Here is a 15,000-nt window from a genome sequence, read left to right as displayed (position 1 = left end):
TCTAGGTTTACTATAAGTGTTGTAGCCATTAAGCTAATTTAGTTTAATATTTGTTACAATATTTAATTGTTATTTTTTATTTATGTTGATTATGAAAAGTGAACAGCACAAGTAAGATAGGATGCGCAATATCGAGAGACATGGAGCGGGTCAGACATGATTTTGACCACTTAATTAAGTTTTGTTTTGTAGAAAGACTTTTCTGAAGTGAATTTCGTTTTGTATAAATTGTATCTTAATTGTAATAATTTTTTTTTTTTATCAACCGATGGCCTAGAAATAAAGCAGACGATAGGCCTAATCATGCACTTGCATTGCTCGTGAACTGGAGCGCATCTCATCCTAATTTAACGAAACTCAGCATATGCCTCACAGACATGAAATATATCTTAAGAAAGCTTGAAATGTCTTTTTAACAATTTAAAACTAAAAGAAATAGGCTACGCTCTGATTATGTAATCATGTGCATTTCTCTCATAGGCGCGTTCACTAGATGGATCGTCAACTTCATCTTTACAGCTGTTGATGCTGTTAATAAACTAAAAATAATAGGCCTATAATTTTATTAAACAATAAATTAAATGAAATTGTAATTGTATTAAAAAAGTAACAAAAAAATCCTGTTTAAGTTACCTGTACCGCATTCCACATTGGAGTTCAACCAAGCCATGTAATAATGTTTAATAACTTTAAAACGGTAGAGCCTGTTCCTTTATAACATAGCCAAAGGTCGGTGTATTTTTGCTTAAATACATTTTAGGCTTATTCTCAAATTCAGATTGTGTTAGGGGGCGGGATTATTAGGCAATTTTAATCGGACAATTTGACCGGAGAGATTTAATTTTGTCGGACATTTCAACGGAATTACAACGGAAACTCTTGTGTACATATGTATGTCATTGTGATATAAAGAATATAAATATAAATATAAATCGTAGCCATATAGTTTAAATCTGAAAATACTGAACACAAAATACTGAGCATATTGTATAACATGTAGCCTACTTCATTAACTGCAAAATTGTTCAGTGAATGCTTTTTACTGTAATTCCTATTTATGTAACAAACTTTATTTCCCAGGATTTAAAGATTTAGTGTAGCATTTATGATTATTGTGTGTGCTTAAGAGCAGAGTAAAGGTATGGGTATTTCATGTGCTAGACAGGAATAGGACCAGCATGCAGACAATACCATAGAATAAAGCAGTCATACTCTGACTATTTAAGTCTATTATTCTGTTATTAAAAAAAATGCTACAAATGACATTACAAACTCTTCGTTTTGACATAAAAATCCATTTAAAAAAAATCATATTTAATATTTATCTTGTGTAATAACTTCCAAAGATGCATGCAGAACCCCCATACAATTCAAATCTGTAAGACATTTAAACCACTGAAAATATTTTACAAAAGCAAATGTATACTATATCGAACATTGCTCCTTTCAGAAATTGTTAATGCATTGAGCCCTTAATGTACAGGAATAAATGACCCAAGACTTACTGAAACTTCTTACAAGTATATCAAGGAGTGGACACGGCTAATGAGCAGATACGTGTCCCTCTGCTGCCACCTACTGACTTTAGTGGTCATTTACTGTCATTTTTGTTTTAAGTGTTAGTTTTTCCTGCAGGTGAAAACAAGATGCATTAAGCCTTTTACTTTATTTATCAGGGCTGTCAATTGTTTTGCCTGAGTTGGGTGATATATTTGTATGCTCTTAACATAGTAGAAAAAAATGTGCAGTATGACTAGGCTACATTTAATAGAGTGGCTTTATAAAAACTGTAGTGTAGCTCTATTAAATAGTATATTTATGTTAAACTATTTTAAATTGAATGATTAATGACCTGTTCAGAATAAGTATAGCAGTAACCAGCAATCAGAAGTATGATAATTCATTTTAGTTTAAAATCCAATATACGTTTTAAAGTGGTTTCAGATGGTTAATTTATAGCCTACTAAATGCAGCATCTATGAATGAACTTGAGGCATGCAGACCGGCTGCTGCAGGGCTTTAACAAATCTTAAACAAACAAATATATGACCCACTTTTTCTGAATTTTACTAGCCCATTTTATTTGTCTCTCATCGTATACATGACAATATACTTTTATCTATCATTGGGATACAAAATGCATACTTAACAGACATTCATCATTATATAAATAAATAAATCCAATGTAGCCCTAAGTAAACTGCCAAAATAAGATTATCTATAATGTCTACAGTAGCCTAAATGTAGCCTATGAAAAAAAAAAAAGGAAAATAAGGCGGGCAGACGGGCAGACGTTAAGACGTGCAGACGTAATCCACACGTTAAATTCTAACGTGACGCCGCCGTGTGTGTGTGTGTCAACGTGACGCGTGCGTGTGTGTGTGTGTGTGTGTGTGTGTGTGTCTGTGTGTGTGTCTGTGTGTGTGTCTGTGTGTGTGCAGGTGTGTGTGCAGGTGTGTGCGTGTGTGTCTGCATGCATGTGTGTGTGCGTGCGTGTGCGTGTGTGTCTGCATGCATGTGTGTGTGCGTGCGTGTGCATGCGTCCCTGTGTGTGTGTGTGTGTGTGTGTGTGTGTGTGTGTGTGTGTGTGTCTGTGCGTGTGCAGGTGTGTGTGTGTGTGTGTGTGTCTGTGTGTGTGCGTCTGTTTGTGTGCGTCTGTGTGTTTGTGTCTGTGTCTGAGTGTGTGTCTTTATTCTTCTAATCAGTCTTTACAAATCACGGAGAACAAAATGAAGCAGCTTGAATATTAACCAGAGCAAGTGCACTGTGGGTAAATGCGTTTAACGTTACCTTCAGCAGTCCTACCGAAAGCCAGGCTCAAACACACTCACCAGGACAGCGCTGAGCCAGTCCTCGACCAGCGTGTGCACTCGCTCCCAGTCCTCGTTGAGCTCAAACAGCTGCTCCTCCAGCTGAACCTCACTGCCCTCCACTAACGCCTGCAGGGCGGCGCTGTTCTCCGTCACCGCGGACAGATCGCTCTTCCTGCGCTCGGACTCCTTCAGCAGGCCCTACGGGGACACGCTCTTTAACACACACACTCTCTGTGTCCAGAAGAGACTCCATCAAACACACTCACGTTGGCCCATGTGACCTCGGCGTCGATGTCAGCAGGCATGTCTCCTGTGTTGAGCTTCTCTTTGAGCTGAGCCTCAGTGTGTTTCATCCAGGCCTGCAGGGCGGCGCTGTCCTTCTGCAGACGCTGAGACACAGACAACGCCTTCTCCAAATCCTGCTTCCCCTCCGTCACCTGATCACACACACAATTTAGCGCAAATTAAAAATGACATTGAAGTCAACACAAAATTGCATCCGCAACCCATTTTACTTTCATAACGCAAGTGGTGAAAAGTGGAAAAGCAGAGGATGTGGAGGTAGCAAGCTAACATTTCGTGTTCATATCTAAAACTTCAAAATGTAAAAGAAAAAAAAACATGGACACGCTACTTTTATAGCCGCTTTTAAACGTGTGTGTGTGTGTGTGTGTGTAATGTGCGTGTACCTGAGCTCCCAGCTCATTGTAGAGTAATTTGAGGGCAGTGAGCTGTTCATCCATTCCTTTAGGATTTTCCGTCTGCTGTTTCTGTACGATCTGTCTTCCCGTTTTAATCACGGTCTCCACCTCCAGCTTGACCTCGCTCAAGATCTTATACAGCTTCTGCATTCATAAAAACAACACGCTTACATGAAGCACAGGCAGTGTGATCAAGTCCACGATGAAGTCTCATTTCAGTTTTGCTATTGTTAAAAAAAATGTTTTAAATTGGAATAAATCTGAAACACACACACACAGTGTATAAATAATGCTAGAAGAACACTGGTGTGTTTTCTCACCATGCATCCGGTCAGGTGTGTCTGTATCTCCTCTGGTTGCGTGTCCTTCAGGTCCAGGATGTGCAGTTCAGCTTTAGCACTATCCAGAATCCTCTTGCAGTCCAGCATTCGCTGCTCGAAGTTGGCCGGTTTCTGGAACAGCTGGTACTTCGTACTAATCTCGCGGAGCTTCCGCTAAACAGACGGAGATACACGACATACACCTTAAGCTGGAATACACTAAACATCTACTCAAATACCAGGAATCAAACACTTGCCGACTTTGTATACGGTTAGAGAGAAAAACTGAACATCACACACTAAACGACTGAGGATCGCACACGAACAGACTTTCATGTTGTTCTGAATACAGAAGTCATGCATACACATGTTGATAGGAGACGTGTGACGAATGAAAACAATTATTATTATTTTTTATATCCTTAAAATCCAAATGGATGGAATCAAAGCCCAGCGTACGCGAAAATAAGAACATTTGAGGACTTTCTGCAACTAGAGCTGACTTAAAAATAAGGCAAAAATCATGCAGTGTATTTCAGCCTTTAGGTTAGGTATTTTTATAATTATTATTTTAAGTTAAAGCACTTAAATTACTAACTAGGTATACAAATAAATACTAAAACTAAACAAATACGTTTTTACCTAATTAGTAATAAAAAGACAGTTAAAAATGACAAAAAACATAAAAAAATATATACAAATTTAACTTAAATTAAAAAGAAAACTACAAGCTAATTCATTAATAAAATTACTAGAACTAAAACTGAAATAAATTAAGGGGGAAAAAATACAAAAAAGGCACAAAGAATTATTAAAAATCAAACTAATTTAAATGAACTGAAAATGTAAACAAAACTAATTCAAAATATGAAGAAAACTATAAAATATTGTATAAATAATACTAAAATAACACCTGTACTGAGTGATATCTCAAGCAAAAATATTAAATACTAAAGTACCAAGTAGTATGTACTAGAAGCCGAATACTACATTCAGGAAATGATGCATTCTACGGAGGCCCGTAAGGGACACGCTGATGGGAAATGCCTTTGCATTCTCTCATAATTAAATAGTTAGGTTATTATATTGTATATAATTTGCGAGCATTAGCGAGCCGCTATTAATATGCAAGGTATTGAAATCGCTTTTGAATGCACCTTCGCTTTTTACTTTCGCTTTCCAATCCGCGATCACGCGTATACACACTGTGTGTGAGGAGCGGCGGTACTGACCACACATTTTACAGGATAAAGGTCCTTGCACACTGAGTCCAAAATTTTCGCATGCGCTTTTTTCGTATTCGTCATTCGGTGGCTCAGAATTGTCAAAACACCTCTCCAAATGCTAGCTGCGGATGTGAAAAACGCAGAAAATGTAACCCGATCCGAATTTTTCAGCGTGGCAGTGTTTAAACGTGATTGACAAAACGCGAGGTCGTATTTATTTTTTAACGTGCTGCAATTTCGGACAAGAACCTTAAGATTTGTATCCTGATGAAATCTGATGTACACTAATGAAATAGCCGCAAGCCTAACCATGTCCCTTTAGGGGCTCCGTAGAATGCGGTATTCATTTTCCGGCCTTTCCAAATTTGGATTTAGGCTTCGGACACATCCCTAGTGTACAGTGCAGAAGTGAAGCATGACCAACATGCAGTGTGTGCAGTTCCCCTCCCGTACTGCGGGGGCAGTGTTGAGTCTCACCTGTAACTGGTCCAGTAGGGTTCCTGCTCGCACTGGTTTGCCCTCGGGCGCGGTCGAAGGCACGTTTCCCACATTCCTACTCCTCAGGTCTTCCAGTGTGGCCTCATGGGCCGCGATCTCAGCCTGAATGGCCTGAGGAGAATATTGTTCAAGTTAAAGGCCAAAGAGTAAAGAATAAGCGCAAAGCTGTTTTACAATATATCTGTTACTAAACACTACCAGTCAAAAGTTTTGGATCGGTAAGATTTTTTTATGTTTTTATATAAGTCTCTTCAGTTCACTGAGGCTGCATTTAGCTGATTAAAAATAAAATAAAAACATTATTTTAATTCCTGTGATCAAAGCTGAATTTTCAGCATCATCACTCCAGTCTTCAGTGTCACATGATCCTTCAGAAATCACTCTAATATGATGATTTGATGATCAAAAAACATTCATTATTATTATCAATGTTGAAAATATCAGGATTTTTTGATGAACAGAAAGTTCAAAAGAACAGCATTTATCTGAAATAGAATCTTTTGTAACATTATAAATATATTTACTGTAATTTTTGATCAATTTAATTCAGCCTTGATGAGTAAACGTATTAATTTATTTTATTTCTTTCCCAAAAAAAAATATTACTGACCCCAAACTTTTGAACGGTAGTGTTTAATGTTACAAAAGCTTTCTATTTCAGATAAATGCTGTTCTTTTGAACTTTCAATTCATCAAATAATCCCGAAATAAAAATGTAAATAACTGTTTTCAACATTGATAAACATTGAGCATCAAATCATCATATCAGAATGATTTCTGAAGAATCATGTAAAACACTGAAGACTGGAGTAATGATGCTGAAAATTCAGCTTTGATTTCCATTTATAAATTACACTTTACTATATATTCATGTAGAAACCATTGTAATAATATTTCACAATATTACTGTTTTTTAATCAACTAAATGCAGCCTTGGTGAGCAGAAGAGACTTCTTTTAAAAACATAAATCTTACCGATCCAAAACGTTTGACTGGTAGTGTATGTCAGAAAGAGTGTGTGCGTGTGTGCGTGTGTGTGTGTGTGTGTTCACACCTGAGCTTCCTGTGGCAGCTGGAAGGCGTCGATGCGATCTGTGAGGTAAGACGTGAGTGTTTGGTCCAGCTGTGTGAGAGACGTCTGTAGTGTGTGTAAGGCCGTCTCGTTCTCCCTCAGAGTCCCCAACTGTTGCTCCAGAGACATCTGACGTGCAGCAGCCTGCAACACACACACACACACACGAATGTAACATAACTGACTGTCAAATGTGAATCTGAATGGGTATCGTTTGATCGATTCAACACAAGCACACCAGCTGAGTCAGTTGGTCGTAGCGTGAGTTGAAACTCTCCAGCTTCTCGCTGATGAGTTCGTCCAGAATCCCTCCGTCTATGAGAGTCTGGGCCAGCTCTCGGATCTGAGTCCTGTTATCACCCGGGTGACGCAGAACAGACTCCACCGACTGAAAGAGACACACAACACGCGTCCGTTTAAGGGTTCGTTCAAGTTCAAATGCTGTTATTATTTACTCACCCTCATGTCATTCCAAACCTATAAGACTCTTGTTCATCTTCCAAACAGTCAAGAAGATCAAGAAGTATCAGTGTGTGTGTGTGTGTGTGTGTGTGTGTGTGTGTGTGTGTGTGTGAGAGAGATTTCTGTCCATCCACTGAAAGTCTATTCACCCAAAATGTACACAGAGAACTCAAATTAAGCATGCTTGCTTGATGCATTAGAACCAGTGAGGTTCATTCTCGTGTGTCAAGGACAGCTTATGTTCATGTTCGCTGATCTTTGTTTACATGTGAACAAAAATCTCAATTTAATCTGTTCATCAAATGGAGCAACCGAGTCTCTTCAGAAGACTTGGATTAAACCGCTCGATTCGTATGGATTTATTTTATAATCTCTTCATGAACATTTTTGGTGAGCAACAGACTTTTTCAATGGAGGGACAGATTTCTCTCAGATTGCATTATAAATATCTTCAATTGTGTTTTGAAGATGAAAGGAAGTCTAACGGGTTTGGAACGACAAACGTGAGCAGATTCAGACGTAATCAAAAACATATGTAGCCTGATTAAGGTTAAGGTGCGGGCACATTTGCAGGGAAATGTCAATGGGTCAATAGTGTGTGTGTTTGAAGCACAGCTCACAGAAGTTACTTTCAAACCGAGCAGCTTTCAAACACTGGGTTGGGAAATATTTCGCCCTCATGCAAAATTCCCACTGCTGGCTTTATAAAACTGCTGTTACCTCCAGAGCCGCGCTGATGGACTCAGTGTTTTCCGGGACGCTCTCAGTGGCGTGAACCTTCTCCTCCAGCGAGTTCAACCAGCCAGACTCCACATCCAGATACTGCAGCAGCTCAATCCAGCAGGACCACACCTCCTGAACAACACACACACACACACACACACACACACTTCAACTCAAGAGCCAACAGGAAACAATCAAAGCGTGTGTGTGACCAAATGTCCCCACAAATATAGTAAAACTTGAGATTCCCAGCTTTGTGAGGACTTTGTGCTGGTCCTCACAAGGAAAATTGATTAATAAACATAATAATTTTTTTATTTAAATTTTTTTAAAATGTAAAAATACAGAAGGTTTTGTGTGATTGGTAGGTTTAGGTACCCTGGTAATCCAGAGTTCTCGCGAGAGCACAAGTTGAATTTGCTCAGCGAGTTACTCTGGCGTCGAGTAATGATGCTCATTAAATATGCCCCTCGATCTGAGCTGCACCAATCACATCGGGTTATCTGATATAGGCGGGCCAGAGGCGAGATGACGACAGCGCTGTGACATCAAAGTCATTAGTAAACATTGCAAGATGGCTATGGAGGAACACCAGTTGTTTGAAACGGCTTTGGCCGCTACAATGAACTAGTTAGACTTGGCTTTTTTCTAAAAGAGGAACAGGAGACGGCACTCGAATTGTTCCTTTGCAAGAAGAGAGTTTTTGCTGTTTTGCCGACCGGATACGGCAAGAGTCTGATCTACCAGTTAGATCTGCTGGTAGTGTATGGGGCCTGTTGTTGTGATTGGTTGTAGTGTTATCCAATTGCGTGCAGTGAGATTTCAAATGCATGCTTGGTGCCGCCCCTCGAGCTGGCCGAGTTTCATTAGTCGACGCCAGACCATTAATCTTTTAGATTTAGGTCTAGATTTCCAGGCTAAGGTTTAGGGGTAGGGTAAGTGTAAGTGTAAGTGGACAGAATATACAGTTTGTACAGTATAAAAACCATTATGTCTATGGAGGTCCTCACAAGTATAGCTAAACAAACGTGTGTGTGTGTGTGTACCTCAAGCGTGTGGCACTTGCTCTTGAAGCGATCACACAGTTTCTGGTAGTTCTGCAGGACCTCCGTGAGCTCAGGGCTCAGGTCGGCACCACCACTAGAGGGCGTCTTGCTGATCAACACGTTAATGCTGTCCTTCAGAATCTTCACACGCACTTCCTTCTGCAGCACGTCCTCTTTAGCTCTCTGAAACACACATCACAACAGAGCTCTGGAAACAGCTCAACACACACGTGAACACTCGGGACAGTCCCATACACAAGCACCTTCATCTCCTGCAGCGCCTCCTCCAGCTCCTCTGGGCTCTTGTACTCAAAGTCTCTCATGAGAAACTCCTCGTCCACTTGAATCATCCACTCGCGCATCTCCGCCACGTCTTTCTTCATATTCGTCACTTTCTCCTGACCTTCACTCACACGCTCCTCACGCCTCAACAACTGCAAGCAAGATGTTTTACATTGACATCCACTCAAGAAGGACATGTTGGGTGACTGATTGATTCCTACACTGAACATCTGCTGTGTTAAGAACCTGTTTACTGAGCGCGTCCCAGCGTCTCTGACTGTGGTCTAACTCCTCCTGTCCCCAGCGGATCAGAGCCGGTGTCGAGCTCTGCTGAACGGCCGACACGTTCTCTGCGATCTGCTTCAGAGACGAGTCCACGCTCTCCATCTCACTCACCAACTCCTGCACACACAAACACAGACAGACACTCAACCCCATCAACTCTTAACCAGGTCGAGTCCTGCTGATTAACCACCTAAACCAGCTGAAAACTGATAGAAACTAGTGATGCACTGAAAATATTCTGTTTCTAAACTGTTTTGAGGGTCCAAAACATTGAAACATTTTTGTAGCGTTACTTTTGATATGAAACAGAGTCTGAGCTGCAAAATTTGGTCGTTCTGCAATAGTTGTTTCGACGCTCATTAATGCGTTGTGACGGATCGCTGTAGCGCCTCAGTTCAAGCGGCTCGTGAACTGATCATCTCTTCCTCTTTACTACTAGTTACATTACGAAATAAACATGGATGAACATCAGAAGGAATATTGAAAGATACAGTACAACTTAAAGTATTCATGTCTCATGTAATCGCTCAATCAGTGTTTCAACTGCGGAAAGACGTAGATAAAACAGCTTGTAAACTAAATGTCACATAGCATTACAGTTTAAATATTCAGTTTTTATTTGAGTGTTGATTATTACATTTGATTAAGTGCTTGAGTAAACTTACATTTTTTTGGTTTTGGTTACATGAAGACTTTAATCGCACTTTCCATGTAATCGCACTTAAATCGAGATGGCTTATCGCAATTTTAAAATCGCAAAGGCTGTGATCATTTTTTATGCGCAGTTTGTCATTGATGTACGGCTCTGTAAACGCTGCTCCATCTGAAAGCACTGTGAGTTTGAGTCACTTATAACGTGCATTTGAAAAAACAACACGCGTCAAACATCTTTCCAAAACATGAGAAACATTTATGACCTCTTGTCCAACAACAGACAACATTTAATAACATGCATTTATCCCAAACTCACTTCATAACGACAGTTGAGCATCCTTCTGTGAGATGATGTGCCTTCTTAAGGCAGTCGTGTATTTATAAGTCATGTTTAATCAAAGTGTTTAAATCTTCTGTTTACTCAGCTACAGCGATAGGGATTTCCTGGAATGATGCGCATTATTGTACTTCTGCGGCGGGGCATATTTAGCGTGTTTGCATGAGAGCGCCCTCTACCAATCAGCCGCACTCCACTGACAAGCTGCGCACAAAATAATCGCAAATCGCGTGCGGTTTTGTTGCGATTAATCGTTCAGCCCTAATACTAGAAAATGCATTATTTGCCGAAATACTTGCCCACGTGTGGAACACAAAACCAGGGTTGATTGTCAACTAAGGGGCCGTTTAAACGAAAAAATGTTGAACGTTCATTTACACGACAACAGCGTTTTGGGAGCCTGAAAACACAAACTTTTAAAAAGGGGTTTCAAAGTGCAAGTTTTTGAAAACAATACCGTTATCGTCTCCATTTAAACTACAAAAATGTGAATTTGTGAAAATGGTGATGTTCCTTTTCAAAGTGACATCGCCACCTACTGGCCTGGCATGAATAATGCAGAGTTTTTAGTCGTTTCCGTGGATCCGTGTAAACAGGGATCGTTTGACAACGGTGTCGTCTGTACATGAAAAAAAAATGATTTTAGTACATCGTTGTCGTGTAAACGTACCCCAACACTGTTAAAAATTGCATTTGAAAATTGAAATTAAGCTAAAATAAAATACAAATATTAGATGAAAAATATAAATTTAAACTCAAATAGAAAATTGTTGGCAACGAACTGAAATAAGTTTATTTATACTTAATATAAATACTTAAATTACTATTTACTATATTACTATTTACTATATTACTATTTACTATATATATTTACTATATTACTATTACTATAAATATATATTATATATATTTGAAAGTGATATAAAAACTTCATTATGTGCAGTTTAAATGCTTATATACAGCTCAGTTTTTATTTCAGTGTTGTTTATTACATTTGATTCATTAATTGATAATTAAATAAACTTTTGGTTTTTGGCTAAATAAAAACTTTAATTTTTTTTAGGCACCGACAATTTCGGTTCTGGTAAAAAAATAAATAATAATAATAATTTCAGTGCACCACTACTTGAAGGCATGTAACTAGCAGTGTTACTCTGGATTATTCAACAGTATCCGTCCACATCACTGTCATGTGTAACGCGTTGACCTCTGACCTTGCACTGGCTGAGTTCCTCCTGCAGTTTGTCCCCGTGACTGAATCCGCCGGCGTCTCGAGACAGAAGCTCCTCGACCGCATCCAGCCAGCGCCGCACCTCCTCACTCTTCACCTGAACATCATCAACACAAGCATCAAGACACACGGCATTCACGCCAGCTCAAGACGTTCCAGCGGATCAGCCCCTCACCTGTGTGTCCTTCATGCTACCCAGAATGCACTGCAGCACGCTGAGCTGGTCCCGGGCCGCAGTGGAGAGTTGGGTCAAGCACTGCTCCTCTGTCTCCGACTCCTTCAGCCGCTGCTGCTCGATCTCAGCATAGAGAGCCTGGAGGACGGGGCAAAACTACATTACCCACAATCCCCTGCGGCTTTATCTCCAATCACACTGAGACAGGGTATACTTCAAATGATTAGAGCTCAAAAACGCATTATAAATGACCCTGAATCCCTGACAAACCATTATGGTCATGCTGTAAAGTCATGATTTGACTGGTTCAGTTGGACTTGGGTAACTAGTTTTCTGATTTAAAGGAACAGATCGATAGACAAAAACAACTCGGACAAATGTGTCATAAGTATAGCACATCATTTTATGTAATACTAGAAACTAGATTTATTATTTGCATAACAATTGTCCATATTTGGAAAACAAAACCAGGAATGTTATTGTTCACTAAAAAATAAATTTATTAAAAAGGCTTTGTAAAATAAAATAAAACTTAAATTGAAAAGAAAAATAGAAATGTTGTCATACTAAAAAAAAGTTTACTAGAATTACTAAAACTAAAATAAAAATTAATTTGAAGCTGAACACATATAAAAAACAAAAACTATTAGACATGAAAAATGCATATAGATTTATTAAAACTTACACAAATTTTAAATGTATAGATAAAAGCTAAATTAAAATATTAACAAACACTAAAATAGTTTTTAAAAAATACTAAAATAACACTGCACAAACTAATATACTGCTGACTAAAATATGTTGCTGGATTATTTGTGAGTCTGTGCAGTGATTTAAACATTAAAAATGATTTAAAATATTGATCAGAATATAGAGGACCAGTAACAGTAAAGTATATGTAAGCATAAGTAACAATATGCATCAAATGATGTATGTGTGTCTGGAGCGGAGAGTTATGAAATGAAATAATGTAATTATAAAAAAAAATTAAACAAAATAAATAAAACACTATTTTAATGTGTCCGTGTTACAGAGTAATTATACATTTAAGTACTGAGTAATATTAATTAACCACATGTACTTACTGCAGAGTTTGGTTTAGGTTACTTGTAATTTTGCATAATTATGTTATTAGTTATTACTATAGTAACTACATGTAAGGTGTGTAACAAAAATAAATGGTAAAGTTACAAAGACATGACCGAGAGAAACCCCTATAGACCCTTACAGGACTGTGTGTGAAGCTCAGCAAGTCTCTCAGATCATCTTAGAACGATTCACAATAAAATGTTATCTATATTTATGACATGGCAAATACTGATGAAAAACAGACAACAGCAATACAAACGCTTATGTTTGATGTGTACAACATGTCTTTAAAGCAGCACTCAGTAGCTTCGGGATTTCTTCGCTGTATTCTCGCTTTTTGCTCGCAGGTTTCTCTCTAGAGCTCCCCCCACAGCTTCGGAAAAGATATTTGACAACACTGTTGTAAAAACTCGTTGGTGATTCTCACACACCAGAGGCTAGTAGATCAACGACATCAAAGCAGATGGGACATTCTTTAAAACGTCTTCTTCCTTCGGGTTCGGACAGCGTGAGGGAGCGCAATAATGACAGTATTTGAGCAGATTTATTTTGGCCGTAAAGCAATTGTTTACATCGCGAGACCTGATATCACGCGATAGGGCCTACTTCCTGACGCGGCGGCCGGCGGCCCGCCGTCTCAAAGTTGCAAGTGCGAATTTTCCGCTCACGAGCACCAGGGGGGTGCGAAACGACCACCATTCAACCCGAAATAAGTAATATAACCATTCCAATGACTCCGAAGCTGTTCAGTTAAGGTAAAAAAGTTACTTAGTTCACCTTTAATGTGTAAAGATGATATGTTATTACTATGTTGCTTACATTAAATATTTTTAAAAGTGTACATGCGTCACCAATTAATTTTCCATAAAAAAATCCAAATATATATATTTTTTTTTTAATTAAAAACCTGTAACGTAAGTGCTTAATTGTGATTCACCATTTGCAAATATTAGAAGATCATTGCAATATTTGCAATTCTGCAGGTTGTCAGTGTGTCAGAGCGCAGTAACTCCTTCACGCCTGCAGGTGGAGACACAACTCCAGCATCAGTCAAAAACCCTCCAGAGATCTCCTTCACTCCCACAGAGAGACGACGCGTCTAAAATAGGAGATCCTGGTTCTCACAGTCCATAATCAGCCCATAATCAGCCCATAATGCATAGCTGGAGTTCAGGGCAGGTTCTGTCAGCTAGTGTGGGCTGGGCAGAGCAGTAGACTGCCTCTGCCACGTGTCCCGGCTCTCCTGGCGAAGGCCAGAGACTGCCAAAGGAGAGCATCAATATTTACATGACTTTAAATAAATGCCAGCCTGCATTTGCTCTCTTTGGCTTGTTTTGCCATCTTAGTCATTGGCTTTCTTCCCACTATTCAAGCACTTACAGAGAGACACGCGTCCAGAAATCAAAAGCAAGCGTCAGCTCAGAGACTGTACACACACGGGTCAAGTGGAGATACACACAGAGGACTAACACACGACACCCAGAGTTAACAAGCAGAGAGCCAAAAAACAAACAAACTTCAACAAAACACATGATTTAAAACAAACCGTAAGAATTAAGGGTCGGTCACACTAAGCTTTAGGATCCATTGGCTTGCATTCATACACACGTGAGTGCTAGAGACAGAATACACACACGGGCTCATGTGAACTTCACCGTGTTCTGGAGTTCACGTTTGCTGAACTCTGACTAGTGAATTCACGTGACCAACAGAAGATCGGTGGTCTCTGAATTAAAAGAACGCAAGTGTTGCAGTAAAGTGGACTAGATTGCATACTTTCACGATTTGAATTTATTGTGTAGAATTATGTTTTTTTTGTTTTTTATTTAAAGACGCTGCAAAATATGACGTTACAATCACTGAAATATTGCTCTTGCGTCCACACTAACCTATGATAACACTGTGTTTATTATAAACGTGCTGAAGTTGTGTCGTCTGCCGCTTTAAAGGCACTCTAAGAGATGTCACGCGTTTTTTAGGCCAGAACATTTTTTGTCACATCCAGCAAACATCTCCTCACTATCCACTAGCTGCCTGTCCCCTGAACACACTGTAAAGAAACGCGGTCTCTGTAGACACCAAAGGC

General features: G+C 39.2%; 1 protein-coding gene across 5 annotated transcripts in view; it reads right to left on the bottom strand.

The window, feature by feature from the left end:
• Positions 1–15,000, bottom strand: part of utrn (utrophin) — a gene marked incomplete at its 3' end in the record, with an annotated part of 241,125 nt that overhangs the window by 171,559 nt on the left and 54,566 nt on the right. For all 5 annotated transcript variants that reach the window (XM_081386596.1, XM_081386598.1, XM_081386599.1 and 2 more), the window contains 13 exons: positions 11,826–11,963; positions 11,634–11,747; positions 9,390–9,545; positions 9,125–9,295; positions 8,862–9,044; positions 7,813–7,947; positions 6,869–7,018; positions 6,613–6,774; positions 5,538–5,669; positions 3,835–4,008; positions 3,503–3,658; positions 3,080–3,250; positions 2,832–3,011 (listed from right to left, as the gene is read on the bottom strand). In XM_081386596.1, coding sequence (XP_081242722.1) covers positions 2,832–3,011; positions 3,080–3,250; positions 3,503–3,658; positions 3,835–4,008; positions 5,538–5,669; positions 6,613–6,774; positions 6,869–7,018; positions 7,813–7,947; positions 8,862–9,044; positions 9,125–9,295; positions 9,390–9,545; positions 11,634–11,747; positions 11,826–11,963 — 2,022 coding nt within the window. The remainder of the gene's footprint in view (positions 1–2,831; positions 3,012–3,079; positions 3,251–3,502; positions 3,659–3,834; positions 4,009–5,537; positions 5,670–6,612; positions 6,775–6,868; positions 7,019–7,812; positions 7,948–8,861; positions 9,045–9,124; positions 9,296–9,389; positions 9,546–11,633; positions 11,748–11,825; positions 11,964–15,000) is intronic.

This window comes from Scardinius erythrophthalmus (genome assembly GCF_964197995.2).
Source record: "Scardinius erythrophthalmus genome assembly, chromosome: 15".
NCBI lineage: Eukaryota > Metazoa > Chordata > Actinopteri > Cypriniformes > Leuciscidae > Scardinius > Scardinius erythrophthalmus.
This window is presented reverse-complemented; position numbering and strand designations above follow the sequence as displayed.